The sequence below is a fragment of the Helobdella robusta genome (genome assembly GCF_000326865.2).
Source record: "Helobdella robusta unplaced genomic scaffold HELROscaffold_38, whole genome shotgun sequence".
Lineage (NCBI taxonomy): Eukaryota > Metazoa > Annelida > Clitellata > Rhynchobdellida > Glossiphoniidae > Helobdella > Helobdella robusta.
In genome coordinates this window covers 1,620,662-1,648,624 of record NW_008704829.1, presented here as the reverse complement: position 1 = coordinate 1,648,624, position 27,963 = coordinate 1,620,662, and the positions used below count along the sequence as shown (strand labels likewise).

General features: G+C 36.8%; 5 protein-coding genes across 5 annotated transcripts; 1 reads left to right on the top strand and 4 right to left on the bottom strand.

The window, feature by feature from the left end:
- Positions 1-512: 512 nt before the first annotated feature.
- HELRODRAFT_176639 (hypothetical protein) lies at positions 513-3,586 on the bottom strand (the record flags this gene model as incomplete). The annotated part of the gene is made up of 2 exons (XM_009023961.1): positions 513-3,161; positions 3,284-3,586. 2 exons carry the CDS (start codon positions 3,584-3,586, stop codon positions 513-515), a joined length of 2,952 nt encoding a protein of 983 aa, XP_009022209.1.
- Positions 3,587-10,026: 6,440 nt separating this feature from the next.
- HELRODRAFT_185809 (hypothetical protein) lies at positions 10,027-12,207 on the top strand. The gene is made up of 6 exons (XM_009023960.1): positions 10,027-10,107; positions 10,509-10,586; positions 10,657-10,837; positions 11,167-11,264; positions 11,356-11,490; positions 11,913-12,207. Exons 1-6 carry the CDS (start codon positions 10,105-10,107, stop codon positions 11,988-11,990), a joined length of 573 nt encoding a protein of 190 aa, XP_009022208.1. The 5' UTR covers positions 10,027-10,104; the 3' UTR covers positions 11,991-12,207.
- A 1,760-nt stretch (positions 12,208-13,967) lies between these two features.
- Positions 13,968-16,309, bottom strand: HELRODRAFT_83887 (hypothetical protein; the record flags this gene model as incomplete). Its single annotated transcript, XM_009023784.1, has 8 exons — positions 13,968-14,261; positions 14,385-14,561; positions 14,726-14,850; positions 14,945-15,100; positions 15,196-15,328; positions 15,443-15,585; positions 16,048-16,105; positions 16,241-16,309. Coding segments are annotated over 8 exons (1,155 nt in total), but the record flags the coding sequence as incomplete, so codon positions are not given.
- A 2,963-nt stretch (positions 16,310-19,272) lies between these two features.
- Positions 19,273-19,951, bottom strand: HELRODRAFT_125554 (hypothetical protein; the record flags this gene model as incomplete). The annotated part of the gene is made up of 3 exons (XM_009023959.1): positions 19,273-19,386; positions 19,514-19,696; positions 19,814-19,951. Coding segments are annotated over 3 exons (435 nt in total), but the record flags the coding sequence as incomplete, so codon positions are not given.
- Positions 19,952-25,696: 5,745 nt separating this feature from the next.
- HELRODRAFT_127019 (hypothetical protein) lies at positions 25,697-26,421 on the bottom strand (the record flags this gene model as incomplete). The annotated part of the gene is made up of 2 exons (XM_009023958.1): positions 25,697-25,815; positions 26,238-26,421. Coding segments are annotated over 2 exons (303 nt in total), but the record flags the coding sequence as incomplete, so codon positions are not given.
- Between the last annotated feature and the right edge of the window lie 1,542 nt (positions 26,422-27,963).

The following is a 27,963-nucleotide window of genomic DNA, read 5'->3' as shown; positions in this document are numbered from 1 at the left end:
TGTTTCACCTAATTGGTATTTAATTTGTTGAACCCATGATTAACAGAATAGCAATTAATGTTCGATGATAACACACTGGGAGTACCTTAATAAATATAAATATGTAATGTGGTAAACAAACAAATTAATAAATTGAATATATGTATATTCATTATATATATATATATATATATATATATATATATATATATAATCTAAATATGAATATAAATTACTATTTAATATTCTTCCGAAGTAGATACATACATTTATAGATATACACATTGAGGGCATGAATATCTTATCTTAGCTTATTGAATTAAAGTGAAAAATACTGATACTGCGTAGTATTTCAATTGATATTGTTAAATTATCGTAATAAAAAAACCCAAAAAAATTAATGACAATGTGAGATTATCATAAACTTTTAAGTTTGAAAATATAATAACATCAATCAATGAGAAATATTTTGATTATTATTATTATCGTAACAACAATTGATAGCGGTTATGGTCATTGGATTGCTATCATTTTCACCACCACGATTCACCATTGGGCACACCATTGTAATTCATCTTGGAGTAGTGCATTGACTGGTTGTTGTAATGTTGTGATTGTTGATGCTGTTGATGTGACGACAGTTGTTGTTGCTGTTGTTGTTGATGTGAACCACTAAATTGTTGAAGAGGATTGTTTGATGTTGATTGAAGTTGTGATGGGTTTGCTTGGTGCTGCTGACTTGGTTGCTGCTGCATGCACTGATAATGTTGTTGCTGTTGTTGTGAAATATTTAAGAGATCATTGGTGTTATTAATGTTGCTGTTAGTTTGGTTGTTGTTGTTGCTGATCTGTTTCGAGATGTCGGGTGTTGCAACATTCATTAATGATGTTGACGAGCTATGATGAATTCTGCTGTGCAACTGATGTTGTTGTTGAAGTTGCTGATGATGTTGAAATTGCTGATGATGTTGAAATTGCTGCTGCTGATTGTGGAACTGCATTTGTTGAAATTGTTGCTGCTGCTGTTGTTGACTCATCATCTTCTGCTTCATCTGCAAATGTTGCTGTTGTTGTTGATGATGATGAAGACTGTAATTCACATCAGGTGGTTGTTGTTGAGCCATCATCATCATATCTGAAGGTACATTTCCGGTGATGTTGTCGCTGTTGTTGAAATATTTGTCAGCAGCAACGACACCAGAATGCATAGTAGCATACGGATGATGTCGATGTTGTTGTAACATACGCTGCTGTTGTTGTTGCCTGTGCAGTTGCATACATTTTGCATATTCATATTGCTGCATGCTGCTATACTGTGGCAACCCGGATATCGATGAAGAAGATGATGACGGTATGTGGTGAGTCATGTAACGACGTCTATGCATCACGGTGCCTGAGGTCAAGTGGCTTTGTTGTCTGAGTTGTTGCTGGGTGAACATTTGTTGCTGGTGTTGTTGTTGCAGAGATACCACATGTGGCTGCTGCTGTTGCTGCTGATGTTGCTGCTGCAACATTTCAAAATGTTGAATGTCTGATTTGATGTCAACGTTAATGTTGTTGATGTTATTGTTGTTGGTGTTCAGAATCCTGTTATTGATATGCTGCTGTTGATGTAGGGAAGATTCAATGTAACTCGGAGGGGCTTTCAGAATGTTCATTTTTTGTTGCTGTTCCAATGTTGTTGTTGTTGATGCTGTGGCTGCAATGATGTTGCCAGCATCAATTGTTGAAGATGTTGTCGTGATAGTTGTTGATGTTTTTGATGTGCTATGTGATGAAAAACTCAACAGATTGTTGCTGCTACTTAGGGGTTCATTATTAACATGAATGTGGTTGTTTATATTAATACTGTTATTTATAACATTATTATTAACATTAATGTTATTGTTAAATGGCAACATGCTGCTACTACAAGAAAGTGAAGTGTTGATGTTGGTGTTGTTGCTATGAATACTGCTGTTGATGTGAATACTGTTGTTGATGCTGTTGATGTTGTTATTGTTATTAATATTATTGTTGTTGTTGACCAACATGTCAGGACTGACTTGATAATATTCCCTAGTTTGATAAGCTTTAACAACATCATTTGCAAACATCTGATTGCTGCTACTACTGCTGCTCATCATGTGCTGATGTGGTAGTTGTTGTTGTTGAAAGTTGAGTGGTGGTGGTTGTTGTTGTTGGAAGTTGAGTTGTTTGTCTCTGTTGTTGTGCTTGGCAGCAAGATGCTTCAAAGTTTCGGCAGCAGGACCAGTGGGATCACCGAGGATGGAAGAGAATTTGGACATGTTGCTGCTGATGTTCAAATCAATTTGTGGGTAGGCTGGTGAAATTATGTGCTGCTGTTGTTGTTGAAATGACACGTGTTGCTGCGGTCGTTGTGCATGGTATGCCATGTTTGTTGATGTCATGCAGTTTTGGTAGGATGGTTGCTGTTGGAAATTATTGCTGGTTGATGAATTGTTGTTGCTAATGTTGTTGTTGTTGTCACTGAGGGAAACATTGGCTGACTGCAAGTTATTTATTAATGTTGTGTTAGACTTTTGCTTTTCAAATGAAGGATTTGGTGTAGAACGACATGTCGGTAGTGAGTTATTGTCATTATTATTACTATCATTGCTATTATTAAAATTTTTACTGTTGTTAATACCGTTGTTACTACAGTTATTATTATTATTGTTGTTATTGCTATTATCATTTATCAATGGATTAAAAGTTTGATCAGCAAAAGAGTCATCGAAAGAATTAAAGAAGTCAAAATCGATAGGGCCATCTTCCGGGGAACCTGATGCCAACAAATCATCCAACTCCTCATCCACAAATGTGTCCAAACAACTTTCATCTAACATTTCGGCCTTGCACATCCCTGCTGACTTTTTATTGTTACCCCCACATACACTAACACTGGCAAGACTGTTGTTATCAGGGGCTGTGATGTGAAAAGTAATACCATTTTTATGCTGTGCTCCCCCCAGGTTTATCTTCACTTGGACCCCCGTTGTGTTGTTAGTGACGATGTTGTTATTAGTGTTAGCAGCATTGCTGCTGTTTATGTATGATGTTTGTTTCTGCAATGATTGCTGTTGTTGTGCTGTTGATTGCTCATTAGTTGTTGTGTTTAATGATGGTGGTGGGTTTATAACCATCGGCTTCACAGCATTCACTTTCGGCTTTGGTTTGCTCTGCTATTGAAAATATGATTGGTTTATTATTGCTCACTTTGAAATAAGTATTGTGGGTAGTAACTTGAAATTCAAAACATTAAAATAATCAAAATCCAATTGTAAAATTAAAAGAAGAAAACCTGATTATTCATTGAGGAGGTAGAGGTCTGCTGGTCAGCAAGTTTACTATTACCAGTCTTTATATGTTCATTCTGCTGTGGCTTCACTGTTTTTGTTTTGTTGGTTTTTTTGGTTCTGCCCTCCAGCCACCTCTGATGGAGGACCCTTGTGTCTTCCTTTATCTTCTCGTACTCGACCGAGGCGTAGTTGTCGTAATGTAATTTGTTGTTGCTGTGATGTTTTCTGTAGCCATCCAGGCGTCTTTGGAAACGATCGGGTGGGGAGAGCACATCACTGGTCGGTGTCACTCCGAAACCACCCATAGATTAAGGAAATCTTGAATTTTAGAGCAACATGATCGAATCGCCAAAAATCATTCACACATTTTTACGTCATTAAAATATTACTTTTTTAACATTTGTGTTTATATCGAGAAACGGATTAATTAGAGATACCCAGACGACTTTTTTTAACAATAATAACCAAACAACGCTGAGCGAGAGGATGGACGAGTTGTTTAATTTGATTTTGCTGCGCTTAACATTTGAAGTTAAATGAAAATTTGTAACTTAAATCCACATTTCATTTTTTGTTGTCGACTGATCGTTGTGAAAAATTGTTTCAAAATGTTATTTAAATTGTTTTAAATCGGCTTTTAAATGAATTCTAAAGTTTTTTTTTTTATTAAGCAACTAATTTTAACAATTTGTTTCATTTTTTTATTAAACTCTTCTTGCTCAAATTGAAAGTATAAATGAATAATTTGTTGTTGCTAAGCTCTTACTTGCTACTAAGTAGCAACTACTAAGAAACTTTTTAAAAAGAATAAGAAGCTCTCTTTTCTATTTACTATATATGACTATCAGAATCATCCAATTACTCAATAAATAATCATTCGAGGAAGGTAGTTTTAAATTTGAAGGTCTCACTGCAAACAGAAATCTAAAACAGGACTCTTCTTCCTCTACTAATCTTATTTATTTATTTATGCCTTTTATAATATAATATATATGGATTTTTTATTTCTCTCCTTTCCACCTCATCAGCAGCAGCAGGAACAATTACAAGAAAACAGAGTGATCAACAACAGCCAACAAACAACTTTCATTATAAATGAAACAATGATTCATCAGAAAAAATTTGTCCCAGAAAAGGAAATAAATAACAACATCAACATAAGTTCAACCAACATTTACAACAATCATTATTATCATCTCCACCATTATCATCATCGCCATCCTCAACAGCAACAACAACAACATCAGTCTGGCAGTTTGAAGAAAAAATTTAAAAGTGTGGAAACCATCTTAATTATCATCGTTTGGTACTTTTTCAGTTTTGTCGCCATCTTTCTCAGCAAACATGTCATTGATCATCAGAATGTTGACCTCCTCTTCTTCTGTTAGATTTATCTCTCTTTCAAATTAATTTTTAAAATATTAAATTAAATTAAACTTACAAAATGAATATATTATTGGAAAGTAATACTTCCTTAAAAAACCTTCTAATTAGGTGCCATCCAGTTGGGCATATCAGCTTTTATGGCTTACATCAACATTCAACTGCCAACTAAGAAGCCAAGTGATGATTCAAAGTACCCACAACATAAGGATTTAAGTCATTTCAATAGAGATGTTTACTTTTCTATGGTCATCATAGGATTCATGAGGTCAAAGATTATAAATCTTTGCTCATCTTAATCAGAAATATTCATATTTAGAATAATTTTAAAACATATTTTATTCTATTATGGTTAACTATAGGCATGTTGCTATAATAATATTGATTATTGATCATTTCATCACAATGGGCCAACACCACATCATGACATCGTGACAACAACAACGCCATTGCAGATTGTTGGTGGTCTACATGGGCCTGCTGTCTATGAAGCATGTTGCATTGTCGTTCATGGAGACTGTCAAAAGTTCTGCGCCCCTCTTCACTGTCGTCATCTCTTTTGTGGTCCTCAAGGAAAAGAGTGGTGTGCTTACTCAGGTGATAAATTATCATCATCATCTTCTTCTTCATCATCATCTGCTTCTTCTTCGTCATCATCATCTATTTCTTCTTCATCATAGTCATCTGCTTTTTATCTATCATCATTTGCTTTTTCTTCATCATCGTCACTACCATCATCATTACCATCATCTTTTTTTTATTGTCACCACCATCATCATTATTACTACCATCCTCAACATCATCGTCGTCGTCGTCATCATCATCGTCATAACCAGTGTGTTGGAGTTAGGTGAAAATATTTCAGACTCCCTGATTTTAATTTTTCCAACTCCGACTCCGGATTCCAACTTTCAGAAAATTATTTCAACTTTTGCCATATAATTTCACTCAAATACCTCCACAACCAAATAAAAAATACTTCAAAAATATTTGAAATCAGTCGATATAATGGTTTCCTCCGGTTAAATTACTTCATATTTACGCTTAAAAATACGCTAAAAGATGTGATTTCATATCCACTGCTGTGCACTGCTGGCGGTCGCACTGTTAAATTACAGAGTTGGATCCCTGCTGCGTCGCAAGATGCAACTTTTTAGAGCTGGCAAATCATTTTTTCATCTTTCGTAGTTGCAATCCAGCCCCTGGTGTCATAATAATAATTGAGAAATATGAAAAAACATTAAATAATTCAATGAGCAAAATAATCCGTTGAATGTGTATCAAAGTTAGTGGACGACTTCGAAAGCATCTTAAAACAATGAAACACCAGAATAACCAGGGGTAGGATAGGTTATCACAACGTTACAGTCGTGAAAAATTATTCATTCAATCGTACTTGGGGCGCAAATCTAGAAAAATTGTATACGTCAATGGCTTTCAAGCCAGTTAACATTGCATTACGCATACTGTCGTAAAAGGAGCACCAGTTTTTAAAAATGAAAGTGATTGCCTTTGATAAAAGCACCTATTTTCATCTATTTTCAGGTGATTGCTTGCATGTTGCCACGCGCCTATATATCTCACGGCATAAAAAATTAATTTTGAATAAAAAATAATTTTTTTTTAATTCATAAAACTTTGCGGAGTCGGATGAAATATATCCGACTCCGAGTCCTCAAAAAATCTCCGACTTGGATCGACTCAGACACTTTGATGATTCGAAGCAGGCGTCCATCCTCCCTATTATGGTCGGTCTGTTGCTCTGCAGCATCTTTGAGATCAGCTTCACCTGGCTCGGATTCCTTGCCGCTCTGGCTGCCAATGTCGCCGAATGGTGGGTTATGATGATGATGATGTTGGTGAGTAATGATGATGATGTTGGTGAGTTATGATGATGATGTTGGTGAGTTAAGATGATGGTGTTGGTGAATTATGATGATGATGTTGGTGAATTATGATGATGATGCTTGTGAGTTAAGATGATGGTGTTGGTGAGTTAAGATGAAGATTATATAGATTCACTATTATACTTCCCGGCAGTCTGCAGTTCGTTCTCTCCAAAATATTCCTGGGCAGTAAGATGAAGTAAGTTGGTATAGGTTCATTCATTCATTCATTCATTCATTCATTCATTCATTCATTCATTCATGATTTCATTCGTTCGTTCATTCATTCAGTCGTCATCATCGCCATCATCACTTCCATCATAGTCCTTCGGATTTCCAATTGTACTCAAGCGTAACCGGCCTCCTCTCCATCATCCCACTCTCTCTCTTCCTGTTCGACATTAACATATTCATGAGCATGGGTGGGCGGTCCCTTGCGATTATGTTAATTGTCGGCATATCTTATTACCTGCAGACCTACATGGCTTGGCTGCTCATGGAGTTCTTGTCACCTGTCACTCATAGGTTTGTGGGAGGAGTTATGTGTACCTCAGATTAGGTTTTATTGCTTATCCGTTTATCTGTGTTTGTGCACGTGTGTGTTTGTTTCCGTGTAATTTTGTCTACCTACGCTACTTGCATACAGAACTTTTATTACTTCATTCACAACAATGTATTCGCTAGTTGAAACAAACATCAACAAACACATCAACAATCACATCAACAATCACATCAACAATCACATCAGCATTTGCAACACAATGAAATGTGGAGTAGCAGTCTGGCTGTCGGTTCCAATTTTCGGAAACCACGTGACACTTTGGAGTGGCTTTGGGAGTTGTTTGGTTTTGGTTGGGGTCGTTCTCTACCAGAAAGCTCGGAATTTTGAAAAATTACAGAGGCGTTCGACAGTGACGTCACCATCATCGCCGACATCATCATCACCAACGACGGCAACAACAACGAGGATGATGATGTCATCCTATTCAAATACATCCGCCGTGGGGAAGGAGAAAAATAGTTGTGGTGATGTTGATGTCATAAGTGGTGGTGATGGTGATGATGTCGTTGGTCGTTGCAGTATTGATGATGATGATGGTTGCGAGTTTATTCATGGGGATGGTTTAATGATGACGTCTATTGGTGATGTTCATGTTGTCGGCGATGATGACGATGATGATGGGGCTAATATATCTGAAGGGATGATTCAAAACATCAATGGATGAGTGAGCGAATGAGTGAGTGAGTGAGTGAATGAGTGAGAATATTAATGCATAGAACTTTATCATTTGTGTCAATCAATCATTCAGTTGATTGATTGACTGACTGATTGATTGGTTGATTGATTGATTGATTGATTGATTGATTGATTGATTGATTGATTGATTGATTGATTGATTGATTGATTGATTGATTGATTGATTGATTGATTGATTGATTGATTGATTGATTGATTGATTGATTGATTGATTGATTGATTGATTGATTGATTGATTGATTGATTGATTGATTGATTGATTGATTGATTGATTGATTGATTGATTGATTGATTGATTGATTGATTGATTGATTGATTGATTGATTGATTGATTGATTGATTGATTGATTGATTGATTGATTGTAATATACATTATCACTGATATTTTTTCAACCCATCTGTTCATTTTTAGTTCATGTTTTTTTTTATTGACCCGTTCATTCTTTTGTTCATCCAATCGTTCTTTCTCACTCATTCCTTGAAGTTATTAAATTTTTTGTTCATTCACTCGCTGCTTCGGTATAGATTTAAACGCTTTTTATATAAACTGAGTCGATGTTTTAAATTTCAACACATTTTCATCCTTTCTATTTTGTTCTTTCGTATCTATCTCATTGGTTAATTTATACATCATTCCCTAATTTATAACTTTGCTAATTTGCATATTTATTTTAACAATCATTTAAATATTTGATGAATAATTTACTCAGTTTATTATTGATTAGATGTATCGAATATGCTAGTGATAATAATTATAATAATATATTCAATGTTAATTATATATTATCGTCTGTATCCTTTTAAGAATCTCGTCGTCTTTGAGGCCTTTTTTTCTTCTGCCTTTCGCTTTAGACAAATTTCCAATTCGTTCGTCTCATTGTTCGTTCTATACAAATCTTCAATTCATTCATCTCATTTTTACACCTTTTCAATTGCTGTTGGTGTTTTGTTGTTGTTGTTGATGATGTTTTGTTTGCTTGTTTGTTTGTTTGTTTGATGGTTGTTGTTGTTTTTAAATTTTGTTTTCACCTTTCATTTCATCTGTTTAACTCCTTCCTCTCTTTCCATTTCAAATACATTTCGTCTATGATATTCCTTTCAATCGATCACATCATTAACTGTTTCATATCATTGTTGTTGTTATTGTCACTTGTTGTTGATGTCACTGCTTACATAACAACATTTGCAGGCTGTGATATATGGATTGATATGTTTACAATGAACATTTTTCTCTTTTCCTTTGTTTATAATTTTTTATCATTACAGTTTGACTGCATATTTTCATGTGTGTGTGTGTGTTTATTTATATGTAAATGTTGGTAATAGACCATAATTATAGAATATATTTATAGAATATTATTTATATGTATGTATGTGCGTGTGTGGTGTGTGTGTGTATGCATGCATGCATGTGTATATAAAATGTGTATATAAATATGTATTAAACATGTACTACAAAATTGGCATTTATGATAAATAGATTTGCACTCGTACACTTAAACACACAAACACACACACACGCACACACCGCACATTTAAGCACTGTACGTGAATAGTCCTATTTAGATATTATCTGATATAAAATTTCATTTAAATTTATAGGGTAAATATTGAACTATTTTGCTGGCATGGTTCAAGGTCTATGTGTGACTGCTGTGAGGATTATTTAAATTAAGATGACGATGATGTTGAGGAAGATATGATGCGATAATTCTTTACAAACTTCCTTATATGGTCAAGTGTGATATGTTGACATAAAAAATTTGCCAAACGGATGAAACCAAATTCTCTGACACTTTTTCTTTTCTCACTTTTTTGCGCCAATGTCATTTTTAAACATTCTCTTAGTTCTAATTCTTTAGTATGCTTATTTAGTTTATAAGTTTATTTATAATTTTAGCCATATTGGGGCCTCAGTATATATGTGCCTGACAGAACTATACATTTGCAGAATGGTTTATTTGTTTCAAATTGTTTGTTTTTTTTTTATATTCGGTGTTTCTGTGATTTTAATAATCAAAATGGTTTGCGTTTATTCAACTTTTGTTCAACGGGTTTGATTTTTATATTAATATTCAACATTCTCTGCTTTAGGTAATGTTTTCTATTGCTACTAGGCTATATCTGTGTTATTTTCTTTAAAAAAAGCAAAGAAATAAGGTCTATATCTTATTTTTGATGCGGAAGTTTTCGGACGAATAAAACAGTTCCTGACAAGCGCTAAATGATTTTTTGTAAACTAAGAAATTATATTTAGTCTTTGTTTATTTCTTTTTCCCTTTCACGTTAATCAATCATGGTTGGTCTTCGATTAGTTTTTTCATTTTTGTTAATTAAATTTCAATTACGCAAAAATCTTTGAAATGTATTCATCTGATCAGTTTAATCTGTTGTAAAAGTTTATCTAAAGTTTATTTTTAACGCATAAATATTTCCAAACCCGTCCGCGTGCTCTCTATGTTAATGTGATCACAATGTTGGACCACATTGCGTGCAGCATTCATTTATTTTATATCTGAATTTAATTAAAAAAATTAGTTTGGATCATGTTGTTTTGTTAAATAGCGTTTCACGCTGTAGAATCAATTAGATCATTAGTGATATTGTATTTGTTGCTTTGGTTGTTGAACTCATTTCAATTTAAAATTTAATTAATTTAACTAATTTAAACTTAAATTTAATTAAATTTAATGTTGACAGGTTCGCGGGCCTCGCAAGCATCTGAAGCGTGTTGTCGCTCCCAAGCATTGGATGTTGGACAAGCTTGGTGGAGTATTTGTAAGTACATTCTTGTCACATTGTTTTTTTTGTATTTGTAATAGAATTTTAACATCCACACATTATTTAGGCTCCGAGACCAAGTTGTGGGCCACATAAGTTAAGAGAATGTCTGCCATTAGTCATCTTTTTGAGAAACAGATTAAAGTATGCATTGACCTATGAAGAGGTTAAAAAAATTCTGAAACAACGACTGGTGAAGGTCGATGGAAAAGTCAGAACTGATAAAACGTACCCAGCTGGTTTCATGGGTTGGTTACTTGTTTATCTGTTATTAATTAGTTGTCCAATATTCACACAAGAAAGCATTGATTGATCTCTTAGTTATCAATAGTTCTGAATGAGCTAAGCATGGTAACTTGGAATAAAACGATGCAAGATTAAATATCGAGTTGTGTCGAATGTGACAGGTGGCGTTTCATACACATCTGAATTCAGATACTGCACATTTATTTTTGCTCATCTGTATTATGTTTTTTAAAGTTAGTCGCATCCCAGTTTAATTATATGTGCCTAACTGGTTGGAAGATGTTTTAAATGCAGACAATGAATGAAATAATTTGAAATGATTGATATGCAGATGTCATCAGCATTGAAAGGACAAACGAAAACTTCAGGCTGATCTACGATGCCAAGGGGAGATTTGCTGTTCACAGAATCCAATCTGAGGAAGCCAAAGTCTCTTTTTCAAATTTAAATTTTGAAATTTTTTCACAATTTAACTGTGCTTCTATATTTTGAAATAATTGTTGTTTGTCCACACATTTAGTACAAACTGTGCAAGGTGAAGAAGATCTTGATTGGTTTGAAAGGAATTCCAAGTTTGGTAACCAGTGATGGGCGTACGATCAGATTTCCAGATCCACTCATCAAAGTTAATGACACCGTTAAAGTGAACATAGCAACTGGAAAGGATTGAGACTTCATCAAGTTTGACCCAGGTGTGCAGTTATTTTTTTAATTCATATTAAAAACATCACCTATAAAAGTTTTTTGCCACTTCATCTGTTAAACTTGAAATCCATGGTAACTTTTTGACCGCCTTTTTCTACCTAACCAGGTAATGTGTGCATGATCACTGGAGGACACAATGTTGGCGTGTCGGTTGCGGTCACGCACAGGGAACGACATCCTGGCTCGTTTGACATTGTCCACATCAAGGATCCCACCGGACATGTCTTCGCCACAAGGTCCTTCGTTGTCATATTTATTTATTCTTTACTTGGACTCATTATTTGTTTCTTGCCTTCTCACATGACATGAATATTTTGTGATGCGTGATTGTCGCAATCTACCTTCCCATCTAATTTGAAATAACCTCCGCCACCACAGGTTGAACAACGTGTTCATAATTGGCAAGGGCAACAAACCCTGGGTCTCTCTGCCTGCTGGCAAGGGTGTTAGACTGACCATTGCTGAAGAAAGGGACAGAAGGATTCAAGCCAGACACAACTGAACTGCTGCTGTCTATCTTCATGTTCATCGATTGATTGATTGATGGTTGATTATATTTCTATGGAACAGCAATGTGATTGATTGGTGGATACAAACAGATGTATCTATCTATCTTTGATGCGATTTGTATTGTTTGAAAGTTTTTCAAATAAATTTAATAAATTGGAAAGATTTGTTTGTGAAATTCTTCTTTCTTGTTGACAATGTTAACTAGCAATTAATTATAATTAATTACCTACCGACCTACCTATTTATCTTAACACTTGTAGTTTGTTTTAACTATTTGTTCGATAGTTTGATGCAACCGGAAGACGTGCGATATGTAATTTTATTTAATACTCCGGGCAAAATTTATAATTTGAAATAAATTTAATAAGTGTATACTGACTATGAGAAGAAGACATACGTTTTACAATTACGAAACAATTAGAAGAAAGAATGGATACGGTGTGTTTGTAATTCAAATGTTACTGGACAAGGTATCAATGTCTTTTTTGGTCCGCTGTTCACAAGTTTCTAATGGGATGAATGTGTTCGGGTTGACTTAATGTGAGCGTGTTGGGCCAGTGTTTTTGTGTTTAAATGTTGCTCGTTGGAATTAACGTAGATTGAAAGATGATGATGAGTTTAATTTGCATCAGCAGTATGTAAGGATTATCTAATTTGACGCCACGCTACTAAAGAAATGAAATTTTATGCACTTGTCTGTAATAACATTGAAAACTGTTGTATCTTTATAAATGTACAACATTTGCCTGTTTGCAGTTCATTCTAGATCAGGCCTTAGACATAGTTTACTACTACAATTAGTCTTACAACCCTTAAATAATGCAATGGGATTGTTTGTAAGTAGTGGCATTCATCAGCAGAATGTCATTAAAATCGAATGGCAGAGAGGCAGTATTGAATTGAAAAAGTTTCGTGTGCTTGTCGGCTGTCAAAGTTTCATTCAAGTTGTGTTTGTTGCATCGTTCTTCAAACATAAACTTGCTGTATGCAAATTCGGAATTCGCATATTACAAACGCTGGTTGGAATGTACAAAAATACTTTTACATAAAAACTGAATTTTAGATTTAGATTGATTTGCATCGAGTTACTCATTTATATGAAAATAATTATCGATAGATCTTTCGTAATTGTAATACCGATATAATTTACAATCTGATTGATATTAATTTCTGTTCGGTTCAGCAGTCCGTGTCCTCGATGAACCTGCTGTTGTTGGGGATGAGGAATGCCACCCTCTGTTTGATGACCACGTTTGAAGTCGTCGTTAGCGGTGGTGCAGAGGTTACTGCTGTTAGCATTGCAGCTTTTTCAAAATCAGATATAACTACCATATCGTCGTCTTGAACGCTGCTGATGTTTTGTGATGTTGCTGGCGGTACTTTTATGCTCGATCGCGGCTTCCAAACTGGAGAACTGGATCTGGCGGGCTGTTGTTGACGCTGCTGTTGGTAATACTGCTGCTGTTGGTAGCTTTGTGGCTGCTGGTAATGTTGGAGTGTTTGAGATGAGTACTTGCTGCTGTGGCCATCATGTCTGTCAGACGTCGTGGGTTGTTGCAAGGTGTTTGAAGAGATCGTAGGATTTCTGTGTGACGTGCTGAAATATGTGTTGTATGATGATCTGAAGTTTTGCTGCTGTTGCTGATGTTGTTGTTGTCTCGAGTCTATGATTATGTTTCTATGCTGTTTGTACGGACGATGTTGATAAGGATGTTGTTGTAGTTGTTCGTGTGTGTCTGGTTTAGACTGCTTCAAAGACGATTTTGTTGGTCGTTGTTGTTGTTGTTGTTGTGATTCGGTGGCAGATGTCGATGGAATTTGTTGCTGCTGCTGTTGAAATTCAACAACCTGGCTTGATTTTTTGCCATGCTGTTGTTGTTGAAAATATTGTTGTTGGAAACAAACTTGTTGTTGCGGTTGTTGTTGAACACTCTCCCTGATGGATGAGTGGATGGTTTTTATAAAATCTCTCCTCGCTTCCTGCGAACTTGCGAACTGGTAAACTTTTTCCGGCCTGCCAGCTCGACCATCTTCCTCGTCACGTGATCCACAGTGAATCATCTCCCAAATGCCGTGGCACTCGTGGGCGTCGCCAACCATCAACCTCACCTGCAACTGATCCACTGGAATGGCTGTCTTGTAGCGAGTGCCGCCCATCCCTGATCCGTTCGTGACGTCAGAGAGGAAGGGGGCCAGACGATTTTGATTGGACTGTAAGAAATGTTTGGGAAGATGATGGATAAAAAACTTCATCGTTAAAGTCACCTTTGCACATATCATATCACAATACACATTATCAAACCACCATCATCACCATCGTCGCATCATCACCACCTTCATTTTCCTCTTCCCCTTGACTTTCTCCTGCGCCATAAGAACCACCCCAGTTCGGAAGATGAAAAGAAGTGTCAGCAGCTCCATCCCTCGCTTCATCTTCCCGAGCTCACTGCTTGCGTTCAACCAGTTTACTGTTCCGTACATTTGCAGTTCACCCACGTTCAAATCCAGACCCTGCTTTGTTGTGGTGGCGGTGAGGGCAAAGAAGATGACGAATAAGATGATAAAGACAAAGAACAAGATGATGATCAGATTTAAAATTTTTAATTTCGCTTAAAATGTCAGATAAAATTTGCCATGATTTTAAAAAGTTGCGAACATAAAAATTGAAATATAACCCTCTCATTTGGATTGCTGTCTTTGTATTGTTTGGCCAGCTCGTCCAGCACCACACCGTGCTCTTCATAAATTTTCTGCATCTCGTTGATGTGCTCTGCCACTGCTTCCATGCCGTGGAGGGCTTCTACGAGGGAGGAGGGGTTGATCGTGATGACGGTGATGAACGAACGAACGAACGGACGAACGAACGAACAAATCAAATTGAAAACTGAAACAACCTTTAAGATGGTCATGTTCATCGCTGTTGACGTCAGTGAGGTCCTTCAGCTGCCTGAGTAGGAGAGGGTACTTGAGGATCCGCTGGATGGGTTTGATGAGATAGGACTCCAGGGCCACGGAGTGTTGTTGCATGGGGTTGTGCGATTTTAGGAAGTCTTGGAGCGAGGAGTTGTTGTCTGGTGTGCGAGTGAGTGTTCGCGTGTGTTTGTGAGGATGTGTGTTTGTGCATCATCATCATCATCATCAGCACCATCAGCATCATCATCATCATTACCAGCTAGCAGAATTTTTTGGGCTTTGGAGTGGCTGGCGCAAAAGGAACTGTAAAGTTTGAAGTGATGAGCGTAGTAGAGGAACGCACTGCCAAGTGCCAGCAAGATTTTCTGTGATGATGATGATGATGATGGTGGTGATGACGATGAAGTTGTTTATTACTAATTTACAAACATAATTCAAAATTGTCAGACATATGATGATAATAATAGTGGCAAACCGACTTTGAAATTAATATTCTCCTTGTCAGGGTCTGTGTGTTGGTTGATCTCTTTATCAATGGCGGCCTCCAAACTCTGAGTGAACATCTTCTGGAAGTGAACTATTTCCTGGATGTTGCCGAACAACTGCTCTATCTCCTCAATGCCTGATTCATCGGTCGGTTGGTTGGTCAGTTGCGATTGGTTGGTCAGTTGCGATTGGTTGGTTGGTTGGTCAGTCAGTTGTGATTGGTTGGTCAGTTGCGATTGGTTGGTTGGTTGGTCAGTCAGTTGTGATTGGTTGGTTAAATGTTTAAGCGACCGGTTTATGGTTATGCAAATGATTGGTTGATATGAGAGATTTCTGATTGGTTGCTGGTTTGTTTGTTGGCTGGCTGGTTGATTGGTTGGTTGGTTATTTGCATGGAGACGGCTGATCATCAACAACAACATCATCAACAACAACAACATCAACAACAACAACATCAACAACAACAACATCATCAACAACAACATCAACAACAACAACAACAACATCATCAACAACAACATCAACAACAACAACAACAACAACATCAACAACAACATCATCAACAACATCATCATCAACAACAACAACATCAACTGACCATCGATCTTTTCATTTTTCAACGGTTCGAGATACCATTCGATCAGGCAATTCAAGTCCTTTGGAAAAAAATCGCCATCATCACCATCATCATCATCTCATGATCATCATCATCATCATCAACAACAACAACAATAACAACAACAACATCATCATCACCACCACCAACAACAACAACAACAACAACAACAGACTTGCACGTATTGCCTCTCAGTTTCGATGAGCTCCATGATGACGCGGCACATCTTCACAGTGTCCGACATGATGGCACGTGATGACGCCGACGATGACGTCATTATCATTGTTGTTGTTGTTGTTGTTGTCGTGATGATGTTATTGATGCTGCTGGCTGGCTTGCCTGGCGATGGTGAATAAGATGGTGACGATGACAAAATGGTGATTACGTATGATGAATAAGGTGATGGTGATGACTACGATGATGATGGCGTATGTAAAAGACGTAATTAAATAAAGAGAAAATAATTTTTACTTTGTTTGGTTAATGGGTTCCAAACGTTAGGAATTTGCTGTTGTTGTTGTTGCTGTTGTTGTTGTTGCTGTTGTTGTTGTTGTTGCTGTTGTTGCTGTTGTTGTTGCTGGTTAATTTGATATTGTTGCTGAATTTGCATCTGTTGGTGTTGAAAAAGTTGTTGCTGATTTTGTTGTTGTTGTTGCTGTTGAAAATACTGTTGTTGCTGTTGTTTTTGATAATATTGTTGTTGTTGCATTAGCTGTTGCTCGCTGTCATATTGTTGGTTGTTTGTGAGTTGTTGTTGTTGTTGCAGATGCATTTGAAATTGTTGTTGTTGTTCTAACATTTTTTGCTGCTCTAACAATAGTAATTGTCGTTGTTGTTGCTCAAGTATCAGCTGTTGTTGTTGCTGTTGCTCGTAAATTTGTTGTTGTTCGTAAATTTGTTGCTGCTGTTGTTGTTCGTAAATTTGTTGTTGTTGTTCATAAATTTGTTGTTGTTGTTCATAAACTTGTTGCTGCTGTTGTTGTTGTTCATAAATTTGTTGTTGTTGTTGTTCATAAACTTGTTGTTGTTTTTGTTGGCGCAACAAATCGATATAAGTTGATCCTTCAAAATTGCCAACTGCTCCATCATCTTCAACGTTGTTGTTGCAGCTTGTGTTTTCAAAGACGTTTTCAGTTGTGTTGGCATTAACAAATGATGCATATGGTTGTTGCTGTTGATGTTGTTGTTGATGTTGTTGCTGATGTTGCTGTTGTTGTATCTGTGGAAATGGTTCGTATATTCCTTCATCTTGGTTTTCGATCAAACCAGTTAGAGCTGTTCCGCACGATCTTTAGTGTTTTAATTTTTAAGTTTTAATGGAGTCGTTTGTTTGTTCATTTGTTTGTTCATTCGTTCGTTTGTTTATTTGTTTCTTTTTTATTTATATCATGAACCACATCAAACAACTTGATGATTTTTCATTTATTAACTAACTAATTAATTAATTGATTAATTAACCAGCCAACCAACGAACCAACGAACCAACCGACCGACCGACCAACCAACTGACCAACTAACCGTTCAATGCACCTGCAAGACCTCAGCGTCAGAGTGACGACATCGCATTCCTCCAACAACGTCTCGATGTAAATCATGTCCAACTCGCTGACCAGCATGCCGTTGATCACCAACAGTTCGTCACCCACTTGTAAACCTTCAAAAATGTATTAAAAACATAAAATAAGCATAATTAATAATTATGCTAATAATAATAATTATTATTATAATTATAATAATAATAATAATTATTATTATTTACCTTTCCTAGAGGCCGATTGAGAATTTTTAGCTACGTCGACGATGCAAACGCTCAAATCGTCGTCGTTATTATTATTTGGATTGTTGTTGTTGTTGTTACTATTATTGTTATTGTTGTTGTTATTGTTGTTATTGGTGTTATTATTGATGTTGTTGTTGTGGCTAAAATTATCCTCTCTGCATTCAACGGAAAAACCCAGGTCCTTCTCTTTCCAGTTTCGAACGATTTCCGTTTGGAAGAGCAACTTGGTGCATACTTCATACCTCTGGTACTCCTGGGTAAAAGAGGGAGTGAATTGACAAGTGAATGAATGAATGAACGAATGAATAAATGAATGAATGAGCAAATGCATAAATGAATAAATGAATGAATGAATGCATAAATGAATGAATGAATGAATGCATGAATGAATGAAATATTAGGCAGACACAAGCCTACCTCGTTGAGTACTGTGTTGTTCTTCTCAAGGACCTTTCAACGAAAAAATGCAATTAAATGAATGGAAGAAATTAATTAATGAAGAAATAAATTAAATTATGCGGTAGAACATTCACTTGGATACTGGGTATAGCACAGAAAGCCGAATATATTTCAATATAGTGAAAACAAACGAACGAACGAAGAAACAAACAAACGAACGAGTGTACAAATGAACAAACAAGCAAGCCACCTTGTAGCAAGCAGTCTCAGAAGCAGCAGAAGCAGCACTGGCTGCAGTGGCCGACTTCAGCTGCACTCTCATGAAATAGACTGCAGGGTTGAGTTGGCACTGCGTTGTCACACATTCGAACAGTTCGTAGGCGGTCGTTCGCTCGTTCACACCTATCCTTACGATCTGGTGGGGTTGTTTCACCGTCATCGTCGTCGTCATCATCATCAGCATCAGCATCAGCAGCCTCATCAGCAGCATCATCATCAGCATCATCAGCAGCATCATCATCAGCATCAACAACAACGACATCCTCACCTGTCCGTCAGGCAAATAAACAGCCACGCTGGATTCGCCATCTTCGGACTGTTGGGGATTTCCAATTTCCCCAGGCGATGAGGATGAGGCTGATGCTACTTTTGTTTCATCACTTTCGTTTTCTAACAATATGCACTCACTGTCTGGACTGTTTGGAGGATAGGTTGATGGCGGGATGAACAAATGATTGAAAAATCAGATGATATTATTTAACAAATAGTTTTTCAGTTAATAATTGAACTATAAACAAATGAATGAATGAAAGAAAGAATGAATGAGCGCGCAGCACTAACCCGGCTTGAAAACTTAACGGTCGTGGGCACTTTGCGGCTTTTCCTTTTGACGACGCAGAGTTTGCAGCAGCAGCAGCTGCTGCAGTTGACGACGACGACAACGAGCCAAAGGTGGAAACATCGGCTTTGAAGGTAGACATTCCTGTCTGTGGCTGCTGATTGGTGATTTTGGAGAGGTGCAGACTGGCAGAAAGGGTGAGGGGAAGACGGGAACAGATTGTGGCGTGGAAGGAGCAGGGACTGCTCACCCCCAAACTGACCAAACTTGTTCGGGCTAGTTTTGAAATGTTGCTCAAAAGGGACTGTTGTTGAAAGGTTTTTGATAATTTCATTCATTTAACTAATCATTCAATCAATTAGCCACTAATAACATCACCGGTTAATTGGCACCAACATCATCATGATTGGCACCAACATCATCATCTGCACCTTGGCACTGGGCAGTGGTTGGTCCTGCAGGGCAGCGAGGTAACACCTCAGCTGGAACTGTTCCATGTAAAGACGGTCCAGATTGTTCTCCCACTCCAGCATCTGCTTCTCGAGCACTAACCTCATCTCTGGCTCTTTCACCAGGTTCGACTGCATGCTCGCCATCTTCCGCATCTTCAGATCCTGGTTGGTTGGTTGGAATGAAGACGATGGAAATAACGACTACCATGATGATGAAGATGAAAAAAGTGGTGGTGTTGCTGATGATGATTACAGAAAACAACCGCCAAAAAATCTCACCAGATCGATGCTATTTTCAAGTTTGTGTATCTCGGCCTTGAGTAGTTTGCAAACATTCGATCTGTTCATCTGTCTGGCCATGCTGCTGATGCAAGCGGAGTGGATGTTGGCGATCCATCCTTGCATCTCTTCAGGACATCCAGACTGAGTGAGTGAGTGAGTGAGTGAATAAATGAGTGAGTGAGTGATTAGAAAAAGAATGATAAAGAAGATGATAATGTTGATTATGTTGATGTTGACGATGATGAATAACACCGACCTTGAACAGATATGTGTTTCCAAAAATGGTGCTCACAGCAAACGTACCACCACCACCACCATTATTATTATTATTATTATTATTGTTGTTGTTGTTGTTGTTGCTGTTCTCGTCCGGGTAGGCTAGGCATCCGATGAGAACTGACGAATTGTTCATGGTCGAAAAATAATTAAAAGTCAGACAACTTTTATTAACTGTTTGCACAAAATAAAATCACAGCTTCAATTATAAATCTAAAATTTACCGCTTGAAACCTGCGCTAAACTTAGAAATCTGAGATGACCAATGGTAACATATAACCACTTGACTTTTTTTGTTTAAGTAATCAGTATGAGCAATATAAAGTTTGACACGCGCCATCAAAAGTATCGCCGGTACCAAAGCTAATACTAAAAAGTATCGGTAATACTTCGGTATCGACAACACTGCAGTTAGGTTGCCTACCTATGATGTGGCAGGGCGCGGCTTCATCCGTAAGTGCCCCCTCTTCTGATTGGTGGAGATGCAGAGCGGCGCCCTTCAACAACACGTAGAACTCTTCCCATTGGTTGTTCGTCGCCATGGTGATCGTTGACATCTTGTGCAGCAGTTGGTTGGCTACCAGAAGATAGCTGGTGATCATGATGATGATGATGAGGAGGAGGATTAATTATAATAACATTAACAACAACAACAGTGGTAATGATAATAATGATATTATTATTACTATTATAAGAGTAATAATTGATGATACAGTAAAAGTCGTGAATAGCGAGCTCCTAAAATGCTGTCGGTTGAGACTTGAAATCTGAAAACTTCGTATTTGATTGAGAAGCAGTCAGAGAAGAGGATAGGTAACACAGATTGCAAACTTTTGTCAAAACAATGAAACCAAGCCAAAATACAAAATTTAAAGAAATAAATGTCAAATCCTTTGATTAGTTTCCTTAAGCTAGATCCAAAAATCCGCCGGTTTGGAGTCTACCGAAAATATATTAAAACGTGAAAGACACCAAGGGATAATTTTTCTGCTAGATGTATGTAATATAAAAAGGGTTAGGGTTATTTCATTAAACTTCTAATGGAAGTATTAAACTTCCATTAATGAGATGCGGTAAGTTGTTGTAAAGATAAACGAACCCAGCTCTCCTTACAGAGCTACACTTGCTAAGGAAAACACTTTGCCTTTCAAGGGGCGGAACTATAAGGTCGGATTTCATTGGTGGAATCTGTTTGAATTTCAAGGTTATTAATAATATTTATTATTATAATCGATATTATTAACAAATTGTTGTTGTTGTTGTTGTTGTTTTACCTGGACTTTGTCGTTGTTATCAATTGCGGGTTCTTGATTGATTGGATTGGTGGCGTAAGATGATGATGACGAGAACGATGATGAAAAACTTAAGCCTTCAAGTTGATGTTGTTGTTGGTGTTGTAGCGGTTGTTGTAGCGGTTGTTGTTGTTGATGTTGTCGTTGATGATGTTGTTGCTGCTGTTGATGATGATTAGTTGATTGATTAATGGTTGACATGATTGGCTGTTTGATAGAATTGACAACTGAAGGAGATGATGACGATGACAAGTGCTGTTGTTGATGTTGTTGTTGTTGATGTTGTTGTTGTTGATGTTGTTGCTGATGATGTTGTTGTTGTTGATGTTGTAGTTGATGTTCGATAAGTTGTTGCTGAAGTTTGGTTTCATCATCATTAACAGCCGCTGGCGTCACAATCATTTGAGAATCATCGTTCTGATGGTTTATAAATTTTCCAGCACCATCATTCGCAGCACCATCATCGCCAGTGTCAACATCGTCACCACAACTCTTTTCTATGGGGTAATCATCGGATGTTACACTCAGTATCGAAAGCGATGATGGTGAGGACGCTACATCTGTCGTCGCTGTCGTCACGTTTGTTGCTGCTGATGTTGTTGTTGTTGTTGTTGATGTGATTGTTGGTGTTAATGTTGTTGAGGTTTCTGCTGTTAATGTTGTTGATTCAGCTTGGTCAAATTTTAATCTCAACAAACTGACTGAATAACCACCTGATGTTGTTGATTTTGTTGATGTTGTTGTTGATGTTGTTGTTGTTGTTGATGTTGTTGTTGATGTTTTATCTGAAGTGCATGGTACAATGGTCGACTGTGATACAACATCATCAGCTAGAAAATTTTTAAAAATTGTTAAATAGGAGGTTGCAATTATGAAACATCACCCCATCAGATACGATGGGATGATGTTAAATTATACGACTAAATTTTATAGCCAAAATTAGTTCAAAAGGATTGTTGCAATTAAATTCTGAGATCTTAAAGCTAATTAAGCACAAAATATTTCATTGTGATGGTGCTAGCTGAAAGTTTATATAGCTTACTATTTGTTGGGAAAGTTGTAGTTGAAGACATTTTTGTTGACGACGACGACGACGATGATGCTGTTGTTGTTGATATTGTTGTTGATGTTGTGGTTGTTGTTGATGTTGTTGTTGATGTCGTTGTTGTACTATCAGTTGGAGAGGTCAGTGTGTACTTGCTTCTGATACTCGCCTGGTCATGTTTAATCGCGAGATGTTTACGGATAATTTTTTTTAAATAAATTATTAATATTTATAATTATAAAATTATTATAAATGAATAAATAAATGAATGAATAAATGAACGACCGAAAAAATGACTGACTGGATGAATTAATGAATGAATGATTAAATAAATTAATAAATATGAACAACTTGATCGAACGGAGTAACATCAGGCAGAACTTGCAGCAATCTTTTCAAGGTGTTGCTGTCGAAACCAATTGAAAATAAACTGTCTTTCAGTGGCTGTGCTTTTGTTGTTGATGTTGATATGTTGTTGCTGCTTTTTAACGATTTTGTTGTCGACGAGCTGTAGATGTTATTGTTATTGTTGTTGTTACTACCGCCATCAACACCAGATGCATCACCATCATTGTCGTCGTCGTCGTTGCGGTTGTTGATTGGATTAAATTGATTGATAGAATGTGTGAGCTGTCTGGCAAATTGACTGACTAGATGTGAGTCGGTTGCGTTGTTGTTGTTGACAGTATCGCAACCATCATCATCGTTGTTGAGGTTGTTGTTGTTGAAGATGTTGCTGCTGTTGAAGTTTAGAACAGTCGGTTCCCTACTAAACTGTCTTAACTCGGCGTGTTTTGTTGATGTTGTTGTTGTTGGTTTTGTTGATGTTGACATGTTGTTGTTGTTGTTGATGTTGTTGTTGTAGTGCGTTGTTGTGTTATGAAATTCTCGATTATTTCTGCAGAATTCTTGAAAACTGCAATTTGAATTTTTGCAAAATTTAAAAAAAAAATGAAGAAACAATAATTATTCATAACCTTGTATACAAACATGTATACAAACATGTATACAAACAGACATACATACATACAAGCAAACCTCAACGTACAAACATACACACACATTCAGACATCAACATACAAACAAACATACTGACTTTGCACCAGGGGAGCAGGTAATGTTTTTCAATGATTTTGAAAGATAGTTGTACTTTGGCGGCATTGCCGACGACAGCTAGTGTTTGTGGTTCATTATTATTATTATTAATATTATTATTATTATTAATATTATTATTAATATTATTATTATAACGAGTTTATAAAGTGTTATTAAAACAAATATCTCTAAAACGCCATAAGTTAATACATGAACGAAAAAAAAAATTGAAACGAGCATGAAATAAAACTGCAGATCAGAGGTAATAAATATCTTTGAGTTTGTCTTAAATACATCGCTGGACAACCAAGAAGTTGAATCCTCTAAAAAATTACGTTCGATTCTTATTGAAACTTATCCAACAGATATCTAGACAACAGTCAATTCGTGGTTTTAAACCTCAGATGATAAATTTTAAAATTTTTGACAAGAACATCAACCACAACAAAGTATGTAAAAAGTTCCAATATACAAAGTTAATACAAATGTAACATCGGCATACTTCATCAAAGTTTTTGTTTCCGTGATTGATATAATGTCCTAAGCTGTTCATTCTGTACGTTCGTGTGTGTGTTTGTATGTATGTTTGTATGTAAGTATGTATGTATGTTTGTATGTATGTATGTATGTATGTATGTTTGTATGTGTGTATGTTTGTTAGTTTGTATGTGTGTTTCCAGATGCGTTTGTATGTTTGTTTCTTGGTGCCAGTTATGAACAACCATCCTTGTTGTTATTAATAAACATGACAGGAATACAATTGACAACAACACAAAATCTACCTTAAGGCAACAACATTAGCATAACATCAGCAACAACACTGCAGCAACAAAAACACAATCAATAACAACAACTACTACCTGTTGTGCCCAGAACTGATTGTGTTGCCATGCACGGGTTTATCTAAAAAGTTGTTGTTGACGATGTTGTTGATGATGTTGTTGTTGTTGATGTTGTTGTTGTTGATGATGTTGTTGTTGTTAATGTTGTTGTTGAGGTTGTTGTTGTTTGCAAGGTACAACTTTTCCGTCACTGGATGACGTAACGTGCCAGAGAAAATGTTTTGTTGTTGTTGTTGATGTTGTTGTTGTTGCTGTGGGTTTCGAGTTATTTTCGAGTATATATTTTCGCAGCGGTATGATTCATTGTTGCTGCTAACACAATCGTTGTTGATGTTGTTGATGGTTTTTATGTTGTTGTTGTTGTTGATGTTGTTGTTGTTGTATACATCCATTGTTGAGTACATGGATTGTGTTTGTTGTTGTCTGTTGCAGCTGTTCTTATTGTAGTTTCTTGGAGCTGTGGCTATTCCTGGTGAGGATGACGTAGATGATGACGTCACTGGGGAAAAACAGTAAGATAATGATGGTGATGGCGATGAGGAAAGAAACGCCAACCTGAAACGTGACTGTAATGACTTGAAACATCATCCTCCGTGCCGAACACCCCTTGGTAGTTTGAAATGGACCCACCCACACCCCCTACGCACACTCCTCCGTCATCATCATCATGACTGCCGAGTTCTTCCGGGGAGGAGATGGCTCGCCTCGGTTGAACCACGGGGGAGGTGGGGTTCGAAGCTGACTTTCTACTCGTCTGATTGCGCTGGCGTCATGACCGTGATAATGAAGAAGATGGTGATGATGGTGGAGATGGTTGTGAAGGTTATGATGTGATGTGATGATGGTAACAAAAATGATTGAAAGACGGAAATATAAAATGAGGGAGAGAGTGATAGGGCGATAGAGAAAATAAAAGAGAGAGGAAGAGATAATTTAGTTTCAAAAAATATATGCAAGAGAGAGAGAGAGAGAGAGAGAGAGAGATTGAGGAAAGAGAGAGTAAGGTCACCCACCACTAGCCACGCAGCTGCTCTGTACACTTGTTTGTACATGTGTGTATGTGTACATGTAAAGTATGTGTGCGATTGCACGCAGGCATGATTGTGAGTATGTATGTGTGTGTATGTTTGTATGTGTGTGGGTATGTATGTTTGTTTGTATGTATGTATGTTTGTATGTGTGTAGGTATGTATGTATGTTCAAGTAAACATTATTACAACAAAACATAACAACTACAACAACAACAACAGAAACAACAACAACGACAACAACAGAAACAACAACAACAGCAGCAGCAGCAAAAACAACAACAACAACAGAAACATACAGAGCAGCACTCTCTGAATCTCCTGGCGTCAGTTGGAGTGGTGAAGTTGAGTCCCCATTCGTGATCCAGCTTCGAATCCTTCCAGTGCACGAAACATTCGGACGCCTGAGTTATGCGAGTCCCTGCGGCCGTCGGTGGGCGTTGAATTGTGGCCAATTATCGCCAATTTTTTGACGAATTATTGATGGGTTATTGGCGAATTTTTAGTGGACTATTGCTGAATATTTGTTAAATTGGTCTCGAATTTTCGACAGATTTTTTGATGAATTATTTGTAAAATTTTGAAAAATTATTACTGAATTATTTGTGATAAAATTTTGATAAATTATTGGTGAATTATTGATAAAAAACTGTAGAAAATAATGATGTGAAAGTTCAACATTGAATGAAATGATGAGAACAAATCGTTGGTAGCACTAAAAGAGCCACAAATTTGTGAGCACAATTACTAAACTTACCGTAAGATTCATAACATTTGTGGAGAAGCATGTGGAGAACCCACCACCACCACACAACAAACAAACGAATGAACGAACGAACGAACCAGGTTGAGTCAGTTTGACGTCAAATATCTTCTCGACATGTCGGTTGTAGGCGGTGATCTGGAAGATGGCCAGTGGATTGTTCTGGACGCAGGTAATGTTGATCGGTACAACATCATCCGACAACTTGCTCCAACATATCTCTCCGTCTTCCTCCTGAACCTCAAATAACTCCGCCCACAGTCTGTTTTCATTGGTTGGCCAGTTTTGATTGATTTGGCTCAATATGTTTGAAATCAAACACGTTCACACAATATATAACAAACGCCCCATCATCTACAAGTACACACACACACACACACACACACACACACACACACACACACCTCAAAAGATGCGAATCCTTCCTGGGCGTCCATTGGTTGTCATCATCTTGGTAGACCTTCTTCCAGGGCGCACATAATTGGTTGCCCATGCCAGAAACGAAACGTGATTGGCCGGTTAAGTTGAATAAAATGTTCTGATTGGCTGGTTTGATGATGAGCAATTATTGAATAGTTTGATGGATTGCTGTGATTGGCTGCAGGGAATCAGTTGATTGGTTGTAGAGAAATAAACAGACATCAATGATCAAATGAATGACAAGTTGACCAAATTATTTTTAACAATCTTTGGCCACGTATTCAAACTATTGTTACTTTCATAATTGTTATTGCCGCTGCTTAGTAGAACAAAATAGATGAAGCAGTTTGATGTTTGTAATCCATTTAAGAGATGATGGTTTTGTCGTTGTTGATGTTGATGACAATGTTGTTGTTAATATTGTTGACGGTGTTGTTGTTAATGTGGCCACCGAAAATTATCTGACATCTGGTTCATTCATCGGATTCATTGACTCTCCATTCCATCAGGATCTCTAAAACTTGCCTCGCTATCCTTTCGTCCATCAATCTATATTCGTTCATTCATTCATTCATTCGTTTATTTATCTTTCCATCCACCCATTTCTTCATCCATCGACTTTTCAAACAATCCATCTATTCATCAGTTCATTCATCCATCTAACCGTCCATCCATCTATCCACATTTTCTTTCTTAAACTATGTATTCCAAGAAACTCAACTAATATAGCAATTATAATTATTATTCTTTATAATATATTTTTATTAAATATGTTTAATTATAGCCATTAGTTGGTGCTAAACTGACCAACAACAGCCTAAAAAACGCCAACTTATTCAGCATTGGTCGCAAAGCTGACGTTGAATGCACCTAGGAAAGGGTTATGCTATGAAAAATATTCTGTAAATGAGTCTGCTTCTTTTGAAAACTTGAAAAATACGTACGTACGTATGTATGTCTGTATGTATCTATGTATGTATGTATCTATGTATGCATGTATCTATGTATCTATGTATGTATGTATCTATGTATGCATGTATGTATGCCTCCGCGAAATATATTAGCATTCATGCACGCATGCATTTGTCTCAAACTGTATTAATACAACTGCATAAAGTGAAGAAAAAGAAACAACATCTTCCTCTTCCTCCTTCTCATCATCGTCGTCATCATCATCATTAAACAACAACAAAAACATCCTCACTTATTATAAACGTACCGAGAAGATTAGTTAAAAAATTACAACTTTATTGCTAATATTAATAATAATACTAAACTACGACTACCACTACTACTACTACCACTACTACTACAACAACTACTACTACCGCAGCTTCTTATGAGACAGTGAACACATCTTTTATTGATCAGGCCAGCTGCATGTTG

Coding starts and splice junctions, on each gene's coding strand:
- HELRODRAFT_185809 (XM_009023960.1), top strand. Junction 10,838..11,166: donor GTACCCAGCTGGTTTCATGG/GTTGGTTACTTG, acceptor ATTGATATGCAG/ATGTCATCAGCATTGAAAGG. Junction 11,265..11,355: donor TCCAATCTGAGGAAGCCAAA/GTCTCTTTTTCA, acceptor CCACACATTTAG/TACAAACTGTGCAAGGTGAA.